Genomic DNA, 21,932 nt, shown 5'->3' with positions numbered 1-21,932 from the left:
CTGAAATAAACGAGCAGGCAGAGAAAACATTTGACGTTGCAGTATTTATTACAGATTCTCTTTTGTGTTAATACAAAATACTGAACAATGTCAAGTCTCTACTCGGTCAAGTACAGAATTCCCTTTTTTTCTGAAAAATGAAGACAGTCCTCCCACATTACAAGAACCAAACATTTGGAAAAAAAAAACCCTACAATTGTCAATACTATAATGTGAATTTCTATACATTTATAAATTCATTGTTATTCGTCACATCTTTGTGTCTGAACTCTTAATTTTTAAGTACACTTACAAAGTTTGAAATTCACACGCACATACATACGCACACACACAAGGAAACATTTCAACTCATGTTTTTGGTGTTAAATTATATTTGCATATAAACTAACTCTCCATCAGACATACAGTGGGCTTGTGATGTTTACTTTTGCCTCAAATATTTGCTTTATAGTCATCGTTTGAGTCCCATACTTTGTCAACTAATTCTTCTTTATTTGCAATTTATCTGAAAGTAAATCAGATGAATTACAAATACTTATTTGTCTTTATAAGTAAATTTAATTTACTTATGAAAACAAATATTGACGTGGCGTCTTGCGTGAGTGAATGAGACTTCTGTCATTTCTAACATGTATTTTACATGAAACACCAAATAAATGCAGGCATTTTTGTTCATTTAGCTGCGACGACAGAGCAGATGAGAGCAGGTTGCTCTTTTTTAAGGCGATAAATGTTTAAACCTTGTAGCCGAGTTATTTCTTTTTCAGTCATATCTTCCTTTAAATCTTGTTTTAAAAAAAATCTATCTATAAAATGTGACAGTGTTGATGGTCGATAAGTGTTCTAGATGATCGAGTCTTTTCTCGCGCGCACTGTAATCCAGTCGCCATGTTGTTGTTTTTTTCATTAATGGAAGAGCAGATAAGATGTCTTACCCACAAGCACACAAACAAGCAGACCTTCACTTCTTTACATTAAGACACTAAATCAGAGAAACAGAAACATTTTAAAGGCCACCAGTTGACATTTCAATGAAAGTGTAAGCATATTTTAACATAACTGTATATATTAGCCAGGTTTTACCCTCTTTTTTAGCGTTATTATCTGAGCAGATAGTTCTGTGGATCATTTTATCACAGCACACTGAAAGAAATCTCTCCACCTGATTTGACTTGGGCACAGACTCGACAAATTTGGAAGCACTGCTTATTTCTTCAGACCGAGCCAACTCAGAAACCCCTCGACAATAAGAATAATAATAAAAAAAACAAAAAAACATTTAATCCCAATCCTCCTGGATATGCAACAGCGAGAGGAAAAAAGTAGTTTGAGACTTGATTGGACACAGAAGACTAGATCCTTCAATCTCTCTCGCATCTCTGAATAAGACAGTCGTGACCGTCCGGGATGAGGAGGAGGATCTCTTAGAACAGAGAGCCGCTGGAGGGGAGCAGCCGTCCAATCGGGACAAACGGGGCTTTGTGAAGCTGTCCGTCCAGCTCTGATGTGTGTCAGTCTCCGCAGAGCGCTTCAGGGGTCAAAATATGTCCGGGCAACCCTCCCAGCTGCCGAGCTCCTTCGTTTCCCAGTAGCCTCCCTTATAGATGTGAACTTGCTCACCTGTGATTTGGTCCTCACAGCTCTCGAACCAGAGCGCTTTGTAGGCGTCATGCGGAGCACCTGGAAGAGGGAGAACTCGTGAAAACATGCACGGAAGACTTTATAGGTGGCGATTTAAGCGTAAGGAAAGGGGATGTTGGCAGATTAAAGAGGGATACTTGCTTTTCATGGAGTGATCAACAAAAGAGTCCTCATCGACAGCTTTTAGAAGAGAAAAGGGCGGGATCACAGAGATTTGTTTTTACCTCATCAACTCCAGGATTTTCCCCAAGCAAGCCAAAGAGGAACACAAAACGAAGAGCGTACGCTTTTCTCCTCTTACCTTCTTCCGACTGGCTGGAGGCGCGCTGGCTCGCCGCTTCCCGCTCCCTCTCACGCCGGGCGCTGCGCTGCTTCTCCTCCAGCCGCTGCTTTTCGCCATTGGCTTCATCCCAGCGGCCGTCCTCCATCAGGCGCTGGTCGGGCCTGCGGCGGCTGTCGGTGGGCGCCACCCCCTCTTCGGGCTCGTTCAGGGTCAGAGCCAGGGCGGTGAAGTAGTACATGGACTCGGCTCCGTCGCTGGAGAGAGAAGCAAACACAAGGTGCAAAGTGAGTCGGATGTACATCTGCAAAAACTCACAAACACAAAGACCTTCGGCTCATCGTGGCAAATTACACAAATGTGGGGATTTTCTAAAGTAAAATTTACTTTAAAGATGTTGTTTTGGAAAATATCTTAAAATTACAAATATTATAAGAAAAAGATAAAAAATCCTGAAAGTAAAAAACAGGAGTCACCATCTACTTTTACATTGTTTTGTAAACCAGGTACTAATAGTGCTTGAGTCACATCTTCTAAAATAATAAGGAACTTCCATATTTTTTATGCAGGATTACAAAGCAATTCTTCTTGGAAAAATCCTGGATTTCAAGGCAGAGAGAAGAAAACACAACACTGTTCACAATATGGACAACAGTTCAAGCAAAGTAGAAAAATCCCCGTAAGTCTTTAGAAATTTATATTTTTATCTGTCGGATAACCAAATGTGAAATTACATCTGGAAAGCCAAACTTTATCCTGTTCTCCGTTTTTGCTCCTTAGCCAAATTACTACGTCAGGTGGTTTGACAGGTTCAACAGAACACATCGTTATGTGAGAAGCTGGAGTTTGTCTTTGACAACATAACAGGTATGTTTTGAGTTTGTATTGCAGCCAGAAAAAACTCACAACTCTCCTCACTCTTTCAGCAACCAGTCTATGCACAATTTGGAGGCGTGTGTGTGCTTCTTCACAGCTGGTATTCCTACTCCAGCAGTAGGAACACTGGTGTCAGACAATAGCACTGTAATTACCTGTGTATCGGGACACTCCATGGATCGTGTTTTACAGCTAAGTTATTACAACGAGTCACTTAAAAATAAGTTGTTACTTGAAGCAACGTCACTCCGTACAGCATGATGAGTTTGCACATTATATATCTCCATGTTTGTGTAGACCACAAATTTAGAACAAATTTCCAGAAAACTGCAAAAGAGCCAAAACACTGAGTTTCTTTAAATCAAGGTTAAAAACCCACCTGTTTGGAGTTGCCTTTGATTAGTATTAACTGGAACATTGTTTAACATGTTTGAGGTGTATTTGTTTGATTTGACAAAATGTAATGTTCATTGCTTGCTTACTGCATTATGTTGTTATGGTGTAAAGCAGTCTTAAATGCCTCGCTGCTGAAATGTGCTGCACAATGAAACTCGTTTTAACTTGAGTGTTGATGAAAACTACTAACGTTTACAGGATGACTACTGGGTTTGTCGTTTGAGGACTAAAGTGAGTGCTTGAACAGAAGGGTAGGTAAACAACAGCTAAACAAACTGAAATTACCTTAAATAGTTACGCAGAGCCTCTGGCCTTGCAGTAAAAACTCTGCAACCAAAACCACTTACGGTAAAGGGTTTCTCTTCCACAACTCTCTGGCCTTCAGGGTTTGATATACGGTCTTCTGTTTGCCCTCGGTGCCGTTCTCTCCTCCCCGACTGCTCTGCATGACCCTGGAGAACTCCATCTTCTCGTCCCACGTGCCCGACAGCACATAGTGGGCCTTTCCGTCCTTGTCCATCACCACTCCTGTCACCTATAAACAACGAGACACAGAAACACAGCTCAAAACCGGAAGAACAGGAAAAAAAGAAAAAAGAAAAGAAGAAATAAATACGTCAAGCCGTTTCCGCTTCTTTCTGACCTTTCTGGCTACGTCTCGTGAGAAGTAGCTGTAAGGAGCAAACTTCAGGTGGCAACGATCCCCTGTGGTGTGGTTTACTATGTCGATTTCTCCAGACTGAGAGGAAACAGGAAGAGTTTGAGGAGTTAAAATTGTCGGCATTAAAAAGATAGCTGTCCGCATCATATTAGGAAGAGCTAAAAATTGACTGTTAATATGCATTAACACAACTTTTGTTTTGCTGCGAATGTATAAAAAGCCAGTTCAATTTATTGGCATTCCTAGTAAAAATGAGTGAAAATTTGTAAAATAAATTTATCTTTTAAAGGAGAAGCATAATTGTCCTATCTTAAGGGTACAATTTGTGAAAATAGCGTTGGATCATTAACTCCGCTTGTAAAATGTAATTGAAGCCCTTGTTGAAGCAATGAACAAAAATGGCGTTCAAACTCGACGGCAAGTTCATTAAGGAATCTACAAAGAGAGACTACATCGCTATCAATCAGCACTTAAAAAATTGTTGCAGGGCCTGCAATGGATTTGTCAACTTCTTGTTAGAGAAAATTGAAAAAATTAAGAGGGTCAGCCTGCATATCAACACCAAATCCAGCACCGATGCTATACACAAACATAATAAATGTGGAGGAAATGGCTAAATTTCACCAACTCAACCATGAAAACTTAGAAGAAGTTATAAATCAACTAAGACCCTCCTCTTGCTAGCTTGATATTGTACCCATAACTTTCCTTAAGAAGGTTCTTCCTGTGATTGCATCTGATCCGATTCAAATGTGAAACTCATTCCGCTAGTCAGGTGCTTTCCCTCAGGCTTTATCAACAACAAGTGTCAAACCACTAACAAAAAAAAATAAAAAATCTGGAAAAGTCACTACTGCAGAATTACAGGCCAGTTTTTATTCTCCACAACAACTGGTGGAACAAGCTTCAAGAAAACCGCAAAACATTCAAAACACTGAGTTCCTTTAAATCCAGGCTAAAACCCCACCTGCTTAGAGCTGCCTTTGATTAATAACTGGAATACTGATCAATATATTTGACGATTGTGCTTGATGATGGCTTTTGACAAAATATAATGTTTATAGTTTTATAATTGGTTAATGTATTAAATTTTTATAATGATCCTATCACTGCCCTGTTGTTGAAATATGTTATATAAATAAACCTGGCTTAATCATCCCTGGCTTCCTGGTTCACCTGGGTGTGAATATGACATACCAAAAATTTTCTCTTACTCACTCCGACATGGGAAACAAGAGACATGCCATTTAAATAGGACTCAGTAATGACTGTTATTATTAATCAAAAAATTACTTATTTAATTACTCCCCTACATTTGAGAGCAATTAAAGAACAATCTCTGAAAATGCTAAACAACTGGAAGTGTAATAAACAAGTCTGGATGAGGACTCCATTTTTCATGCCACCAACTAGATAAGCAGGATAGTTGGGAATCCAACATTCAAACATCTCAGAGGCTTACTGTTTGAGAACTACTGCAAAGAGCGACATCTAATGGTTAGAAGTCTGAACAGCAGCCATTAGATGCGTTTGAGAGTGATGAAATGAAAAAGATTTCTCAATAACAACCATGTGGTTTCTTAAATGTTGTACTTTAATCATATGAGACCAACACCTCCATCACACCATCAGGCTTTTGTTTCAATGGAGTAACAAGACATGATGCCAAAAAATAAAGGTTTAAAAATAATCTCATCATGCTGCAGTGTCTGTAATATGATGACTGATTTGTTTTCTGGGCCATGTGAAAAATTTCCACCGTAGCTCAACGTTTCGATGCATCACTAATTAAGTGGATCTGAATAAAGAGAATGGCTCATTACCCAGAAACCCTGAGGAGGTAATTCAGCCATTAGCCTCAGGTCTGCTGGAGCTCTGAGCCATGAAACGCATCATGGCTTTGTTTATCGTCTGATTAAACTGGCAAATAATTATCACTTGGGAACACTCTAGATAATTCCCAGATGTCAAGTTGACCCATTAATATGAAAAAGAAAAACAAAAATTTATGATGCACGAAACCTTGGATACCACGTCAATCTTCTCAGTATCTTTAGAACAATAGCTCATCTGAATTAATACATCAAAGCCGTGACAGAACTTGATGTTCCAGAAATTCCTTTTCATCTACTCAGGTTGAGTAACGCGTTTTAGTTTTGGTTTTAAAATTTCCCATGGCAATATTAGAAAGTGCGTGAGCAGCTTGATATTGAGATTTTCTTGTCCAGAAAAGAAAAGCACTTCACAATGAGCTTGCTATTAAAGGATGAATATAGAAAAGCACCTCATGGCCACTGCTAAGTGGAGTCAAATATCTATTATGCTGTGGGCCTGTTTGCCTGCTAAAGGCCTTGGGAACCTTGTGAAACAGCACAGCATGTTAAAATGCATGGAATACCAAAATGGTAAAAGCCACGAGATGTGAAGGGTACTGATCACACTGGGGGCCAATTGTATCTTAAACAATTACAGATTTTACGGACTATAACTTACACCGGAGTATACGTCGCGTCAGTCAAAAAATGCGTCACGAGGAGTAGAAAAACATATACAAGTTGCACTGGAGTATGAGTCGCATTTACTTAGAAATTGTCAAATGTTTGGCGGATCTTTTTTCTGTTAATGATTTGATCTGGTGACATGCTGTGATCAGTTACCTACTTTTCAACAAACTCACGGAAACTGTTGACTCACTAAACCTAGATATTCAGAAACGACTCTGTTCTGCCGGTGAAGTGCACAGCAAAGTGGAGACGCATGTAATGTAAATCCGGGATGATAGCTAGGTGGTTGCGTGGCATGATGCGATAAACACCAAGAACATCCGTCAGTAATGTCATTTATATTAATTTCCCTGGTAACCACCTGGCGCAACACTCAAGGACCCATATGGAGACTCAGCCCTCCAGCTCTGGCGGACTTGCTTTCAGCCCACAATTAACTTTCCTTGCAATTGCAGACAATAATCTTTCATTCTTGGCACATGTCGGTCAGTATGAATTGAAATTTAACGCTACAGACAATAAATGCGTAATGAAAAGGGAAAAAAAAACCATATATGAGTCACACCTGATTAAAAGTTGCAGGTCTAGCAAAACTATATAAAAAAGAAAGTGTGATTTGTATTGTAGAAAATAACGCATGACTTTCCATCCTTTTCTGTTTTTGAAAGAAAAACTGAAGTCAAGATATAATGTTAGGTAAAGGTTCTTCAGCCCTAGCTTGATCAACTTCATGCTAGAAATGTTTCTTGATGACTAATCAAAAACTGGTCCCGCAATAATGTGGCAATGATTCAACTTATCAGGTCAATGGTACAATATCCGTTGACCTGATATCTTTTTCAATATCCAGGTTTTCTTAGTTTTATTTGCACTGGCACCGATCACTCTCACCTGATCAATCCACAGCTTGCCAACAATGATGTTGTGAACTGTGGTGGTAACCTTCTTCCATGTGTAGTGATTGCTGCTCTTCTCAAAAATGGCATGGATAGTGCCTGTGAGAGAAAATACACGCAACAAAAAGAAAAACTGAGCGTGCTAAAACAACACCGGGTGATTGATAATACCTTGGAAAAAAAAAAAAAAAACAGGTGTGTCAGAAACATTTTCCTAGCTATTATCAGGCTGCATAAAAAAACATTTTGTCCATTTGTTTGTGTACGTCTTTATTAACGCTGCAAAAATGCAGTGGGGCTGAAACACACCCTGCACTAACAATCACAAAAACTCCAGGCACATGTTTGACTCGCATATCATCTCTCACCTAAAGGCATGATTGACAGGTATTTGCCTCTGAACTTGCTTGCAACAGTAATCTCCTGCCTCAGAGTCCAGCCTCGGTCAGAGATTGCGTGATGTGCCGCAGCAGGAGGGTGGTGACTCACCTGTGAAAAGAAAAAAATTAAATAAATAAATTCAACAAAAGAAATTTGCTGTGGGGCAATTGTCGGTGCCTGCTGCCCAGCCCTGTTCTTAAAAGAAATTCCTTTTAGGAAGACAATGACAACCACACAAGTGTGGTGCACTAGAGAAACTCCCATGTGTACAAGTAAATATAAATCCAAACATTCATCTTCAATTAGATTAAAGGATTTGCACCGCCAATATTCTTTTGCCTAAATGCAAAAGAATATACACAAGCTTTAATCCTTCATTGTGTGCCAATCTATAGAACATTTATTTGCCATTCACAATATAAAGTTTCAGTAACTGAACTATTTCATCTCCTCTCTCCTCCCTCTGTTATTATTTTCCCATCACTTCCTGAATCAAATCCCTTATTTCCTTTTGTGTTGCTCTTAAGTACCTGCTCACAGAGGGAGCGGTAGCCGCTCTCTCTCCGGCGGTCCAGCTCGTACGTTTCCCCCAGTAGCGGGTTGAAGGGCTTCCCCGTGCGGTACACCGTCGTGGAGTAGGCGGATACGCAGAAGGCCGCAACGTAGCACATCTGCTCCAGGGAGCTGTGGCACTTGGCTGCCTTGTCCAGCAGCTCGTGATACTCGAGGTCCTCCGACAGCCGCTGCAGCATGGAAATCGGCTCGTTGAAGTTCACCTAGAAAGGAGGAATTTATGAGCCCAGCGTCATTTTAGGCGAAAAAACAGGAAATTTGATGAAATTAAAATGTTTGTTCCTTTAATTAATTCAATTTTTAAAAAGTGAAACCTTTGATTTTATGTAGATGTGTTGAACAGAATGACATACTTCAAGTACAATAATGTCTATGACAAAAAAAAAAAAAAGATTTTTAAATTCAGAAATGTTACATAATGGGCTAGAAAATTAAGGCGTGGGGTGCTGATTTTACAGTACTCCAAGATATAAGCATGCTAAACCACAAATAATCATCACAAAAGAGCCTCTCATACATTAATTAAAAGTTTAGTGGATGGAAAAAGTGTTGTGGACAAAGAAGCACTAGCAACAGGGAGGATTGTAAAGCTAAGCTGATCTAACAAATTGAGGAAGATTCTCGACGCTAAATAAAAGTTTCCCATTTTGAATTGGATCACTGATTTAAATTAAGATTTGATCACTTTCTAATGTACTGATACACACCTGTAGTTTAGACACATTATGAACACCGATCTCAATTCAGCCTGACGAGGCTCCAGTTTCACAAACTAGATTTAATGTTCCTCAGTACAAGTACTGCAACTCCGAGTCTTTAACATCTTTTTAAGAATATTAAAGTCCAGATTTGTGTTTAGTCCATTTCATGTTGTGTCTTTTCACTGATTCACCACAAAAGGGATAAAGCATGGGCCACTAGTGTGGCAAATTCGGTCACACAGTCACATGTAAATGTTGTTACTCATTATGGAGTCAACAGGAAATAAAGAGCCTTATCACCTGTATAAATCCAGAACAATATAATGTAAACATGGCCGGCGTTTTGACGTCAAGCAGCGGCTGGGAAAAATCTTTGCGTGCGAGTAAGGCCTAGCACAGACGCAGTGGGCAGGTTGACTTCCTCTGAATAAGCGTAGCTTCATAATCTATTCTGCAGCAGATCAGTCAGCGGAACGTTGCTGCACCAGTTTGGCAGAAATGGGGAGGATCTGTCGATGGAGCTCAACTGGAATTTAACAAGTCAACTGTTGCCAAGACATGCAAGAGGCCCGGCGGCGACTTTTGATCTTTGGATCCGATTGGTTGAAATGTGTTATTTTAACGATACAAGAGAAAGAACTAAAAGGTCACCTTGCTGGTGGAATAATGCTTCAGGGTGTTCCGTATACGCCTACAGAAAGCTATTTTATAATACTAATTTGTGTTTATGAATTAAATGAATATATATTAAGTTTAGTCTTCTTTTAAGCTGTTGATCATTTCTTTCTCCTGATAACAAAAAAGCCCTGAACAAATCAACAAATTATAAAATTGAACAAAACAAAGTTTAAGTATAAATAAACAAAATTATAGAATTTATAGAAACTAAGTGATAACTTAGTTGTTTAAAAAATAACTGCTGTAAATAGCAGCAATCTAGATTATTATACTCCTAAATAGGTACTCCCACACAGTGCATATTAAAAGCATAAATTATAACAACCTTTGCTCTTCTTCTTAATGTCCTACATCTATTCTATCCCTTCAGGTCAGGGCTGGGCAATTAATTAATTTAATCAATTAATCAAGTTTCCTGTTTTTGAAGATAATTTGAAGATTTGACAAAAAGAAAAAAAGTCAGGATTTTTTTTACCAACTGCACTCCTTATAGAAAAAATACTTCAGTGTGACGTTAACCCACTCAAGAACTGCCATCTTATTTGACATGCATGCTTTAAAGCTCCTATTTATTTCGACTTTAAATTTACGTCAACTCACAGAAGGAATGACTGAAACATAAACAAGTTCAAGATATTTTCTGTCATTTATCCCCCCCCCAAGGAATAACATGAGGTAAAAATGCATGTTTAAAATTGGAAATTAAATCTGATATAAAACAATTGAAGATTTTATTTTTAAGACATTTTTCCCAGCTCTATTTTATGTTAATACTCAATGGCTAGATTATATTTCAACACTTTTTTATTTTTGTTAAGAGGCTTAATGATTTCAGGAAGTCAGATTTAAATGATAAAGTGCAGATTATGCAAAATATATGAACATCCTTTGAAAGGAGCGGCTCCAAATGCTTGATATGGGTATTAATTTATGATGTCAACAATGAAACGAAACCAACTTCCTCCTCTCCGTTTATACAACAACCAACAGCACTATCAGGTGGTTTCCCTCTCTGCAATTCACAAGAAAAATGTTGCAACTGAGTGTCACCTTTGTGGTTTTTCCTTTTAACTCTTAACAGCTGATACACCCAGTTCAAGCGGATTCAGCTCCGACAGTTGCCGTGGTTACTCACAGGCATGGGGATCTTGGACAGATCTTTGCCGATGCAGTTCTTCATGATGCTCCAGAGGTTCAGAGAGTAGTTGGGCTTGTCGGGGATGCGTGTTCGCCTCTTTCTCAGCGGCACCAGCTCCTGAGAGGGCGACTCCTGGTTCATTGCGAGAGGCTCCTCGTTGAGCTAAAATATATCAAATTAAAAGCTATGAATATATGTGTTGATGTCTCTGATTCAATTTGATTTTGCATGGTGGTACAACAATATTAATCAAGGTGCATAAAGGAGTTGAAAAAGGACGTACCGACTGATCGTCTGCACACATATCGGTGTTCAACCCGCTCGTGTTACTGCTCGAACGTCTGAGATGAAAGAGATATTTTGTCAGCACAGTTTCTGACTACTTGACCACATTAAGCTGTAGTAAAGATCGCAATAAGTTAAATAGATTCTAAAGTAATAAACATTTTTCCTTTTATGTCAAATAGGAAAAAAAATTACAGATTCAAACTATTCCACAACACTTTTCCTTAAGGTTTAACATTATTTTAATTGATGTCAGAAAAAATGCTTTTCCAGATTTTATGCAGCAATTAGAGAAACACTGATGCCCCACCCCAACATGTTGCTGGCTGAAAGAAGGCTGGTGAACTTTTTCCTACTAATAAGATAAACGCCATCACTATCAGTCTGCCTACAATAGTTAATGTGTTCATATATTTTAGCAAAAGTAAGAAACATTTGCTTTTCTGTTATTTAAATACTGTCAGCCATTTTGTCATAAACATTTGTATAAACGCAGCAGCGCTGTATTTTTGCTTAAAGTTTGTCATACCATGAAATTTCATCTTCCCTGTCGTACAACAATTATGTTAAAAAGCAGGAAAAACACAAAGAAACCATTTTGCAAATGAGTAAATATGTGAAACGAATATGTAAGCTCTTAAAGAGACAGTGATACTGACTTGTGGAACTGTGGGTCTGCAGGTACGGTTATAAACTCGGGGGCGTCCTCCATGGCATCAAAAAACTCGTTGTCATCGTCCTCGTCGCTCGCCTCACCTTTTCCTGGCCCAGCAACACCTGAGAAGCAACAACAGTCTTGTTTCCGCTGTCACTTCTCACTGGAAACAAGAGGTGAAACTTGAAAACTTTGAATGAAAGCCGTGCCAACAGCTGTCATTAAGGGAACCCGACTTTACACATCAATCATATTATTTTGCTTTTAAATTGTTGGAGAGTGGTTTTGAATTCACACCAAGGTGAATTTAAAAAGCTGATGTCAAATCTGACAGGAGTTAATAGCGGTGATGCTTAAATAAAAACTAATGTAGTTTACCCGTGAACATGTTTAAATTACATCAAAAGCTTAACTATCATGAATGAATCATGACTTGGAAATCTCTGCAGGGTTTCTCCCAGAAAACTTGCTAAGGGTGCTCAGGGTGCTAGGGCAGTCATCCAGCCCACCGCCGTGTTTTTGAGTTAAAAGATGTTTAAAGTTGACAGGAAATTTGAAAATATCACCTGATAGTTATGCATCATTATTGGAAGACTGGAAGATTAATACCTAAACACCAACTATAAAGTCATAATAAAGGCAATAATTAAACAAATAATAATAATAAAATAAATAAACAATGCTAAGCCTGGTGGGGGCACAAGTAAAGCCTAGTGGCCCACCAGGCTTATAATACACTGTGGGAAACCCTGCTCTGGTTTTCAAAAAACACAAGTTCAAGAGGCTATGAGATGAGTAGCAAGTTAAAGAAAGAGCACCGGTTCACGTTAGAGCTTCAACTTTACCTTTATTGTCCACGATAGAGTGAGCCTGACCGGCCCCTCTGAACGCTCGCTCCAGGTGGTTGTGCTGTTTGGCCAGTTGCTCTAAGGCCTCCTCCAGCCGCACTCGCTGCTCTCGCTCAGCTTGCAAGGCTTTCTGCCACCGCTTGCTGTGACTCTGCGCCAGGGCCAGGAAGTCCCTGCAGGCCTGCAGCCGCCAAGAACACGGACATACCAGGAGGATTTTAATGTAAAAATTTAAAAAAGCAGAGAGGAGGAGAAGTTCTGCCATAAGTAGAACTTCTCCTCTACTTAGGAAAAGTAGAGGAGACTTCTCTCCTCTACTTAAAAAGATTACAAAAAGATTAACACATTTTTGTGTTAATCTGTAACTAACAATAACTCTATTGATTATTCTGATGATTAATCAGAGAAAAGTGTGCAGATGTTTCAATTAACCACTTAAGCCTTTTTAATACAATATTGGAAATGCATTAAAAGAAGCAAATAAAAAATAATTCCTTTTTAAAGGGGAAAATGAAAATTTTGCTGCAACAACATAGCATGCCTTTGGTACGCGTGGTCATCTGCAGCTAAAAATCTACTTCTAACAACATGTGAAGAGCTCAGCCCTTTCTGACTGACTTAACAACGCAGTAAGGGACTAAACTGTTGACTATTTTTTTACTTAACCGATTAATAATCGGATAGCAAAAGGTGTTTTTTTTGTTTTTGTTTATTTTTTTACATAATTTGAACCAGTAAAAGCGAAAACTGTCACTCTAGGACTTCGGGATAGAACATATTTAGAGACAAAGTTTTTTTTTCTTTAATCTTAAATGTAAAATGTATATATTTTTGAACAGTTTTGGTTTAATTTCTTCTCTTATTATGTTGTTCTTTCATCAAATATATTGTTTTCAAAGTCTATATACTCCAGGTAACGATTTAATCATTGCTAAATTAGTTGACAATTATTTCAATCATCTATCCATCCCAATTAAGTTGATTGATCATTTCAGTCTTTGTGAAACCCAAAGCAATTGTAAGAAAAACCAGTTTTGTATATTAAATGCAGTCAGAATGTCTGCCGTGCAACTGAAAGATGGACATTGTAAATCATGTTGGGCTATAAATCTTTGCTGTCAAGTATATGTTATTACTATGACTCACTTTCACTGCCAGTTTCTATTTAGAATAGATACAAAGGCAGAGGAGGTGACACTTACATTAATCATAGCATTAGAGGTTATCCGGAACAGCGTGGCTCTTTCCGTCACCTGACGAATCTTATCCCCGGCCTCTCCGGTCAGCCGTAAACTGTCCAGCTCAGATAAAGACCTGAAATACGACGACATCAAGAAAGACTTGCGAAATCCTGTATTTTATTTGACATTTAAGGCTGTGGAATGCTGCTCAGTCAGGAGTAGAACTGGACAAACAAGCCAGACAGTCTGTGTGAGAGAGTTTCCTTCAATGCGATAAGCTGCGTTACACTGACCTCTGCAGGGCAGAGCCGTGCTTGGAGATCAGATCGTTGCAGGTGCTGAGATCCTCCACCTTACTGCCCAGCGTTCGGAGAGTAGACTGGGCCTCCAAGTTCTGAGGGCCCCCACCCTGACCTCCGCCCACTGGCAGGGACGATGGGGAGAAGTCGTCACCAGAGTCATCTGTTCACAATTAGAGCAAGAAGAGCAAATACTACTCTCTTAAAACAGATGTGTTTAAAAAAATAACACAAAAAATGTGTCATCACCTTTAATGCACGTTTTGTGTTCATTTTAAAACACAATGTGTTAAAATTTACACATTATAACGGACTGGATGTGTTGAATATTTCAACACATTTTTGTGTTAATCTGTGTTTGTCAGGCAGAATTTACTCCCTGCTGACATCAGATTGTGTAATTCCTCTCAATGATAGTTTCCAGCATTTCCTTTTCTAAAATGGTTTTCAAAGTTCTTTGTTTAGTATTTATAACAATTTTTACTTCATCTAAAAATGCAATTATTATTACTGCATTGTGGAAGGATTTAATGACTTTTATAAATGATGCAGTACAAAAATATTTTGTACTACATTGTATTATTACTCATCTTCAAAACTAATATGCATTATACATTTAGATTTTTTACATAATTTTGTTTGCTAAAAAAAAAAACCCCAGACAATTCTTTAACATTTACAATAAATATAATTAGAAATGGCTATGAGCTACAAAAGTTTAGCTGACAACCTCACATTGGATGATTAGTAAGTTGCAACATCAAGGAATCATAACTGGGTGGGATTCAGCCACCAAATGAAGTCTTCTGATTGGAGGAAGGGTTTTCCAGCAGTATGGATCACGTTGACAAACGAGGCAAAGATTGAAGCCACATATTTTGGAATAACCACTTTGGTATGTACGGTATATATCTTGTATTCGTTTTAATGAATTGGTATCATGTTAGATTTATGGGAATTTACTTGAATCAATAGTTGGAAAAAGTATTATGGTATTTTTTGTTGCTATGACAGGATACTCTGAAATGTTATGCTGGGTTTTATGTCAAAGCTAGCTAGCATATTATTATGGCACAGACAGGTGGTGAGTTGCCTTTGAATTGAAAATGATCCTTATTTGTGTAGTTAATACAATTATGGCCTAATTCACCCTTTGAAATGAAAATGAAAAATATATTATACAGGCAGTATGGATTTTAAAATCTGTGGTGTTGAATAACTTTAGAAAATGGGTATATTTTGTTAGCTTGACTTTGAAGAAAAAAACGTGTTGACTGGTGAACTAATTGTTGATTTGAATTTTACTTGTACATATGAACTGGATATTGTAGCTGTCGTAAAACTTATTGTTGTAACATGTATTTCATTTTAATAAAAGTATGCATTTTTATATTCTCATATGAAAATGTCCATTTTTATTAGACCTAATCTGTGAAAACCCATTTTACACATTTGTGTGTCAAAATGACACATTTTAAACACTTTTTTGTGTTGATTTCAATGACACAATAGTTGTGTCATTAACTACACTACATGTGTTGTCCCTGAACTGATTCGGCAGGTGTTAAAATTTAACACATCATGTGTTGGTTTTGACACATCTGTTTTAACAGTGTCGATGAAAATGTGTTAAGACTTATAAGAATATAGATATATAAGGATAGCTTTAAAGGGAAAGAAACAGAATATTTGTACTTGAGTGAAGTTCAATGGTTGTACAGTAATTGTTATAAAGACAAAGTTTGAGAATTTAAAAGAAAAAGGCTTTTGTTTGTGACCACTAGGGGGAGCTATAACCCATAAAAGACATCTATTAAAGGGTAAAAGTCTGTCACAGATCACAGCCTCAGCAGTTTTAAAGTTATTTTAATAATTATCACAAATAAACACACTCTTTGTTTGAATTGGAGGGACCTGGTCGATCTTTAATGACCTACTCTTAAACTAATATTTATATCTTCAAAGTGATGAGGTAGAGATTTTTTGTTTGACATCATTTATAGAACGTAAGGGGGGAATCTTCACTTGGATAATATCTATACTTATTATATTTATCATATGACTTTTAATCCTTACACGTTATTGCAAAAGGATTCATAATACTTTGATATTTTTTTCATGGTAAGCCACAAACTTCAAAGTATTTTACAGTAATTTTATGTGAAAGACACACATAGCAGTGGATCATTGGAAAGTGTAGGGAAATTGATTCTTGGTCTTTAACAGTTATCACATTACAAAATCTAATATGTTGTGTGTTCAGTCCCCTTTACTGATGCTCCTAAACATCCATGCAGCAATGCCAAAAAGAAAACCCAAGTAATTTATAATTTGTTTACAAGTAACAATTTCTTTCTACGTCAAAGAGCTGAAGTCGCCGACATAGAAACAGTAATCAACACGATGCATGAAGTTACCTCTAAGTTAACTCTAAGTGCATAACCACACTTAGAAGAGGGCAGCTGTGTGTATAAACGCAGCATCTGATGCACATAAAGTTTGTTTTATCTTTTTATCACCATTTATTGTGCATTTATTTGTTTTAATGTTGCCATTAAAGCCACATGCAGTTTTGAAACGTGGTTCTACAAAGTTTTGACCGATGTAAACTGTTAAATTAATATTAAAACTTACCATATTTACAAGACAAAAGCCGCCCTCATATCATGAGGCAAATTGATATGAGGGCCTGATATGATTTTCACCACATAAAATATTTTTTCTGGCCTCGATAAAAATGCATTTTTGATGTACCTGACTCAGCTTGCATGCGGGCTGCCTTGGCCTTGGCCAGCTCCAGTGCAGTGATCCACCGCTGACGTTCCACCTCGGAGCTGGCCTTCAGGTGATACGTCTGAGCCCCGCCGTTAGAGATGACGAAGTTGCAGGCGTCATCTACGGAGATGACCGCTGTGGCTAGGTTGATTGTGCCCCGACACGTGTGACCCATCTCAGCCTGGGTCCTAACGATTTAAAAAGAAAAACATAAATCCTAATTTGGCTTTTTGACATAAATGCAACAACTATCATTTCAAACTCCAAGTCTGATATAACCAGACTTCAATTCAGATGAGATGTTAAATCAGAATGGTAAATATGACAGAAAAAAAATAGGTGAAACAGTGAAGATGAATGGATATAATAAATAAGAAATTAGGCTATGTTGATACAGCAGGTCTTGAGGTTCGATTCCAATTTTTGCTGGAATCCGATTTTCTTTTTTTACGCGGTTGTTCTGAATGATTTGACTGCAATCAGACTTGTGTTAAACTAACCACCAGTGTTGTATAGTAACGAAGTAAAAACACTTCACTACTTTACTTAAGTATATTTTGGAGTACTTCATACTTTCCTCGAGTATGAAAATTTTTGATAACTTTCACTTTTATTTCACTATATTTCCGAACTTAATTGCATACTTTTACTCCGATACATTTTCAATGTGTGGTTTAGTTACTAGTTACAAAAAAGCGAGAGAGAGAAACGCAAATGTTTTGACTCCACCTACTGATTAGCAAGTAGCACGTAGGCTACCGAACAAAGTCGGTAGCCTACTTGCCTGGGCTTGTTCATCACCACCAATAGGATACACCTGTTTCGCTTCTCCCATTAAACACAAAGCAAGTCTCGCAATCAGCAGCAGCCACATGGAGGAGGAGACAGAGACCACAACGACTGCAACTACGTCGGACACGGCTCCAGGGGAACCACCAGCTGGTGATGAGAGCCCATGGCCTTATTTAAACACAATACACTCTTTCGTGGGTGTTAAAGATTCGTCGTACCGCATGCAGTGTATGTTATTCCTGCCCGAAGATGTGGAAATTCTATCTTACAAAAACTCCCCGTCCAACTTGAAGAAACACATCGAGGTAACGTCTTATGAAATGGTTATAATCCTCCTGTTTCAGTAACTATAGCTTGGTCACTAGGCACTACTGTATTGTGAAATCTTGACCATAAATGAACTTTGTTTGGCATTGTTTCAGTTCCACACGTGGTGTATTTAGCTTAGGCCTAATGTTGACTGTAGCAGGCTACCTAGACTCCTCTGTTCAAGGGGGGACAGAAGCCATAGCGATAGCAATTTAGACTAAATTTAACGAATATAGGAAAGCAATGCAAGTTCAAAACCAGGTTTACAGATGCCAATAAGCTGCATTTCCCTCCCAATTCTTTTTTTTCTTTTGCATAATGACCAGTTGTATGCACCACCTACTGACTGTAGGATTGACTAATTCACTGATTTGCGAAGTAGAGTAATCGTAACAGCTCTTTTTCTTCATGTTGGCCGCATTTTCTGTACTATTTATTTTTCTCATTTTCAGCACTGACCTTACTTGAAGGGAAAACTTAAGGCTTACAAAAACTTTGTATTTTCTGTCCTGGAGGGTTTACTAAGAAGCTGGTTCAGTTGTAAAGCAGGTTAAGTTAACCTTGTGCTATAGGTAAAGCACCTAATTTTCTTAACTAAATGATGCCTGCAGGTATATCTATTAGCAGGTTTAATTTTGCCTGCACTTGGTTGTGTACATTATTTTAAGTGTATTTGACAAGTTTACCAAAATATAAAAAATGTCATTCAAACTGCATTTGCCTTGTTTTACTTTTTACTTGTACTTTTCATTACATTACTTGAGTACATCCATTTTTACAGCAATTTCCATACTTAAGTACAAGAAGTTTCAGATACTTTAAGACTTTAACTCAAGTAACATTTCAGTCAGTGACTTGGACTTTTACCAAAGCCATATTTTGGAGAGGTACCTATACTTTTACTTGACTCTGAGATTTCAGTACTTTATACAACACTGTTAACCACACAGCGCATGCACAGAAGAACATAGACACCTCTCAGCTGTGCATTGTTTGCAGAAGTAATAATGAATGTTGTCATCTATGGAACAATTTTTAAACTTATGCAGCAATGGGAGCTGACAGTATTGTCACAAGATCGTAAAACATGAAGGAAGATTTAAAAAAGGAAGTACAACTAATAACAACGACCTTTTGAAGAGCATTGACTGCAACTGTTTGGATGCCTAGTTGGACCAGAAGTGGTGGGATTGTTAAGTGATGACTTCTTTCACAATTTCATCATTTTATTTTCAGCTTTACCGCATCTGGCTTCTTCTGCTGCAGAATTATGACCGCATACCACATATGAAAGTGGCCCACACTGAACTTTTGGAGGGTGAAAAGATTGGAAAAGATCAGATACAGGTTTCATTTGCCTGCTGTGTGAACGTGGCCTAAGACGACTGATGTTTTTCTGACACCGCCGTGCTTTCTGCAAGGAAGCCTTACCTGTAGTATGATAGCAGGCCATTGCTCAGAACGAACCACCTTCGCTGATAACCCTTGATGTAGTTTGTCCACTTGAAGACCCATCCTTTGTACGTGTCGCCGGCCGGGGTGGGAGTAGGGCTCTTCGGTTCTGACATCACACCCCCCCGAAATCAGGTTTCAGATTTAAAATAAACCTTGAAAAGGAAGATGTCCAAAAAGTTAAAAAAAATAAATGAATTACCATCCTAAAATTCAAAATTTTCAACAGCAGTAACAGCAGCCAAGAAGAGCGATTTGCTCTTAAAGAACATTTTCTTTCTCTGGAAGATTAACATGGTTTAACAGCCGTTATAGGTTTCTGTGGGAGTAAGTTATGTGCTGACTGGGACTTTTTTCTTCTTCTTAGTAGTAGTCACATTTTTGTCATCCACATAAGTGGATTTTGTGCAGATGTGTGCATGTTTCACTTCTCTGTTTTTGGGATCAGAACAGACAGGTCAACAACCTCTCCATCTGAGCAAAGTGAAAGTAACTCATTTTTAAAATCTACTTTTCAAAATGTTGGTACAGCTCAATTCATCTCCTAGCCATTCTGCTTGTGTCACACCTCTGTATAGATGTTTCTGATCAGATGTGTACCTTCTTTGACAGCTGATGATTTAAAGGAAATGAAAATATCTATGTACATAATGTCTCTCAGAGTCATTTCATCTAGATCAAAGGCCATAACTTCTCATATTTCATAGGGGTTAGCTGGTCCAAACAACTACCAGGGTCCAAAATAAATGTAAAAATATGTTGTAACATAAATACAAATATGTGGAGCACATTACATTTTCCAATTGCCAAAAAAGACAATTTGTCTTGTACAGGGTGCATGCTGAAATTGTTTTTAGGTGGGTTTTGTTTTTAACATAATATATACACTGTAACAGTAAATATTTGAAAGTGGTTAGTGATTGTCAATGATGCTGAAATAAAAAAAAACTTTAATTGACTAGAAATATTTTGTAGTTTATCCAGACAATAGAAAAGACTTATTTTGCCAAAGAAAATGACATTGTTGGAAATTGGCCACAAAATATCTTATCTGTGCGTTTCTGAATATACTCCTCAATATTAAATCAAACACGAGAAAACGCCATTTTTATTATCATTTAAATGCATAAATAACAAAAAACACTTAACCAGAGCAAGAAATGTGTATGCATTATTTAAGTGTATGGGGGTCTCAAACTCCAGTCCTCGAGGGCCGCAGTCCTGCAACTTTTAGATGTGCCTCTGCTGCACCACACCTGAACAGAATAATTAGGTCATTAAGGCTCTGGAAAACTGGTCTACACAAGGAGGAGGTCATTAAGTCGTTTCATTCCAGTGTTTTGTACCTGTGGCACATCTAAAAACTGCAGGACTGTGGCCCTCGAGGCCTGGAGTTTGAGACCCCTGGAGTGGGTTTGTTTAAGAGTGACAAACTGAAACAGGGTTTTGATTGAAACTGCAACTAGTGCATGTAAAATGCTAATTTCCCTTTAGTAAAATTTGTCTAATTGGTTTTAATACATGACATTCAACAGGGAGGTGGATATTTTCACTCCAGGTCGCAGTTTGTGAATGCACCTTCCTTATTTATCAAACATGCCTTCAACTTGTTGAGAAAAATGTTCAATTTCTGTCATGGTAATAAATAATTTTAGCTCTTATTCCAGTCTTATTTACAAACTAAAATATCTCAAAAGTTATTTGTATTTTCAATTCCTGGTTGCTTTGGTTGATCTTTGAATGTGGTATCACAGGTCAAAGGTTAACTAATGAATCATTACACGTTCACATTTGACAGTTCTTGCTCAAAAATGTAATACTGAATTCAAGAGCACTTACTAATTAGCAAAACAATCTAGCTTATAAATTAAATAAAGCCTGCCGTTCATTTGTTTTGAATTATATAAATGATCTGCGGCTCATTGTGCGATTTTGAAACTGACTATTGCTCATTTTTAAGTCAAAATATGACAAATGCTAAGCTGGTGAAGGTCTATCGCCAACGAAAACAAGTAAATGAACAGTGACACCACACTTTCGATGAAGTTGTTCAAACACAAACGAGCCTGACCTCCAAGAGCTAGCCTGTCCTGACAGCAGATACAAACTTTAAAATCTGCGCCGATATCCGCTCACAGCTAACAAGAGCTAAAGTCGGGAAACAACCTGACATCTCTGATCATGGTTTCACCTGCTGACATTGAAGCAATGCAGGCGAAATGCAACGCTGGATATTAATTTGCTCAAAAGTAGCTAGCTCTGAAAGTCGCTGGCGGTTGAATGTTTACCTTGACGTGTCCAAAATGCCAGATGAGGAAACCAGACAGGCAGTGAAGTCACTGCTAACTCTGACGCCCCATACGCTGCCAGGCTAGCCGAGCTAGCTCAGGCTAATACGACTCGGCTAAAGCTGGAAATAAGTCAGAGGACGTTGACGACAACAACGGTGTCACTTTCAGTAAATTGGGCTGCGAAATGTTATCGCTGTCCTTCAGTAGTACTGTTTGTAATGTTCACCGTACTACTGCGTACGATGATAATAATCTAAAGCTAGCTGGCTACATCTAACTAGCCTAACGTTAGCTTTTACCAGACAGCTTGTGCAACTTCA

At 38.1% G+C, this 21,932-nt stretch overlaps 1 protein-coding gene across 4 annotated transcripts in view; it reads right to left on the bottom strand.

Annotated features, from left to right (window-relative positions):
* LOC116733086 (oxysterol-binding protein 1-like) overlaps window positions 1-21,932 on the bottom strand; it is a 27,073-nt gene extending 5,141 nt beyond the window's left edge. The window contains exons 1-17 of one of the 4 annotated variants that reach the window (XR_004341938.1): window positions 21,610-21,932; window positions 19,301-19,476; window positions 16,748-16,956; window positions 13,988-14,156; window positions 13,716-13,827; window positions 12,511-12,694; window positions 11,670-11,787; window positions 11,009-11,066; window positions 10,723-10,887; window positions 8,166-8,411; window positions 7,623-7,743; window positions 7,250-7,353; window positions 3,837-3,932; window positions 3,541-3,728; window positions 1,943-2,178; window positions 1,783-1,821; window positions 530-1,680 (exon numbers count right to left, since the gene is read on the bottom strand). Coding sequence is in view for 3 of the 4 variants with exons in the window: in XM_032583784.1 (XP_032439675.1) it covers window positions 1,538-1,680; window positions 1,783-1,821; window positions 1,943-2,178; window positions 3,541-3,728; window positions 3,837-3,932; window positions 7,250-7,353; window positions 7,623-7,743; window positions 8,166-8,411; window positions 10,723-10,887; window positions 11,009-11,066; window positions 11,670-11,787; window positions 12,511-12,694; window positions 13,716-13,827; window positions 13,988-14,156; window positions 16,748-16,956; window positions 19,301-19,437 (2,325 nt within the window). In the remaining variant the exon portion in view is untranslated. Of the gene's footprint in view, window positions 1-28; window positions 1,681-1,782; window positions 1,822-1,942; window positions 2,179-3,540; window positions 3,729-3,836; window positions 3,933-7,249; window positions 7,354-7,622; window positions 7,744-8,165; window positions 8,412-10,722; window positions 10,888-11,008; window positions 11,067-11,669; window positions 11,788-12,510; window positions 12,695-13,715; window positions 13,828-13,987; window positions 14,157-16,747; window positions 16,957-19,300; window positions 19,477-21,512; window positions 21,536-21,609 lie in introns of those variants that run through there. The other 3 variants (XM_032583784.1, XM_032583785.1, XM_032583786.1) reach the window with 3 other exon arrangements.

The sequence above is a fragment of the Xiphophorus hellerii genome, chromosome 14 (assembly GCF_003331165.1).
Source record: "Xiphophorus hellerii strain 12219 chromosome 14, Xiphophorus_hellerii-4.1, whole genome shotgun sequence".
NCBI lineage: Eukaryota > Metazoa > Chordata > Actinopteri > Cyprinodontiformes > Poeciliidae > Xiphophorus > Xiphophorus hellerii.
This window is presented reverse-complemented; position numbering and strand designations above follow the sequence as displayed.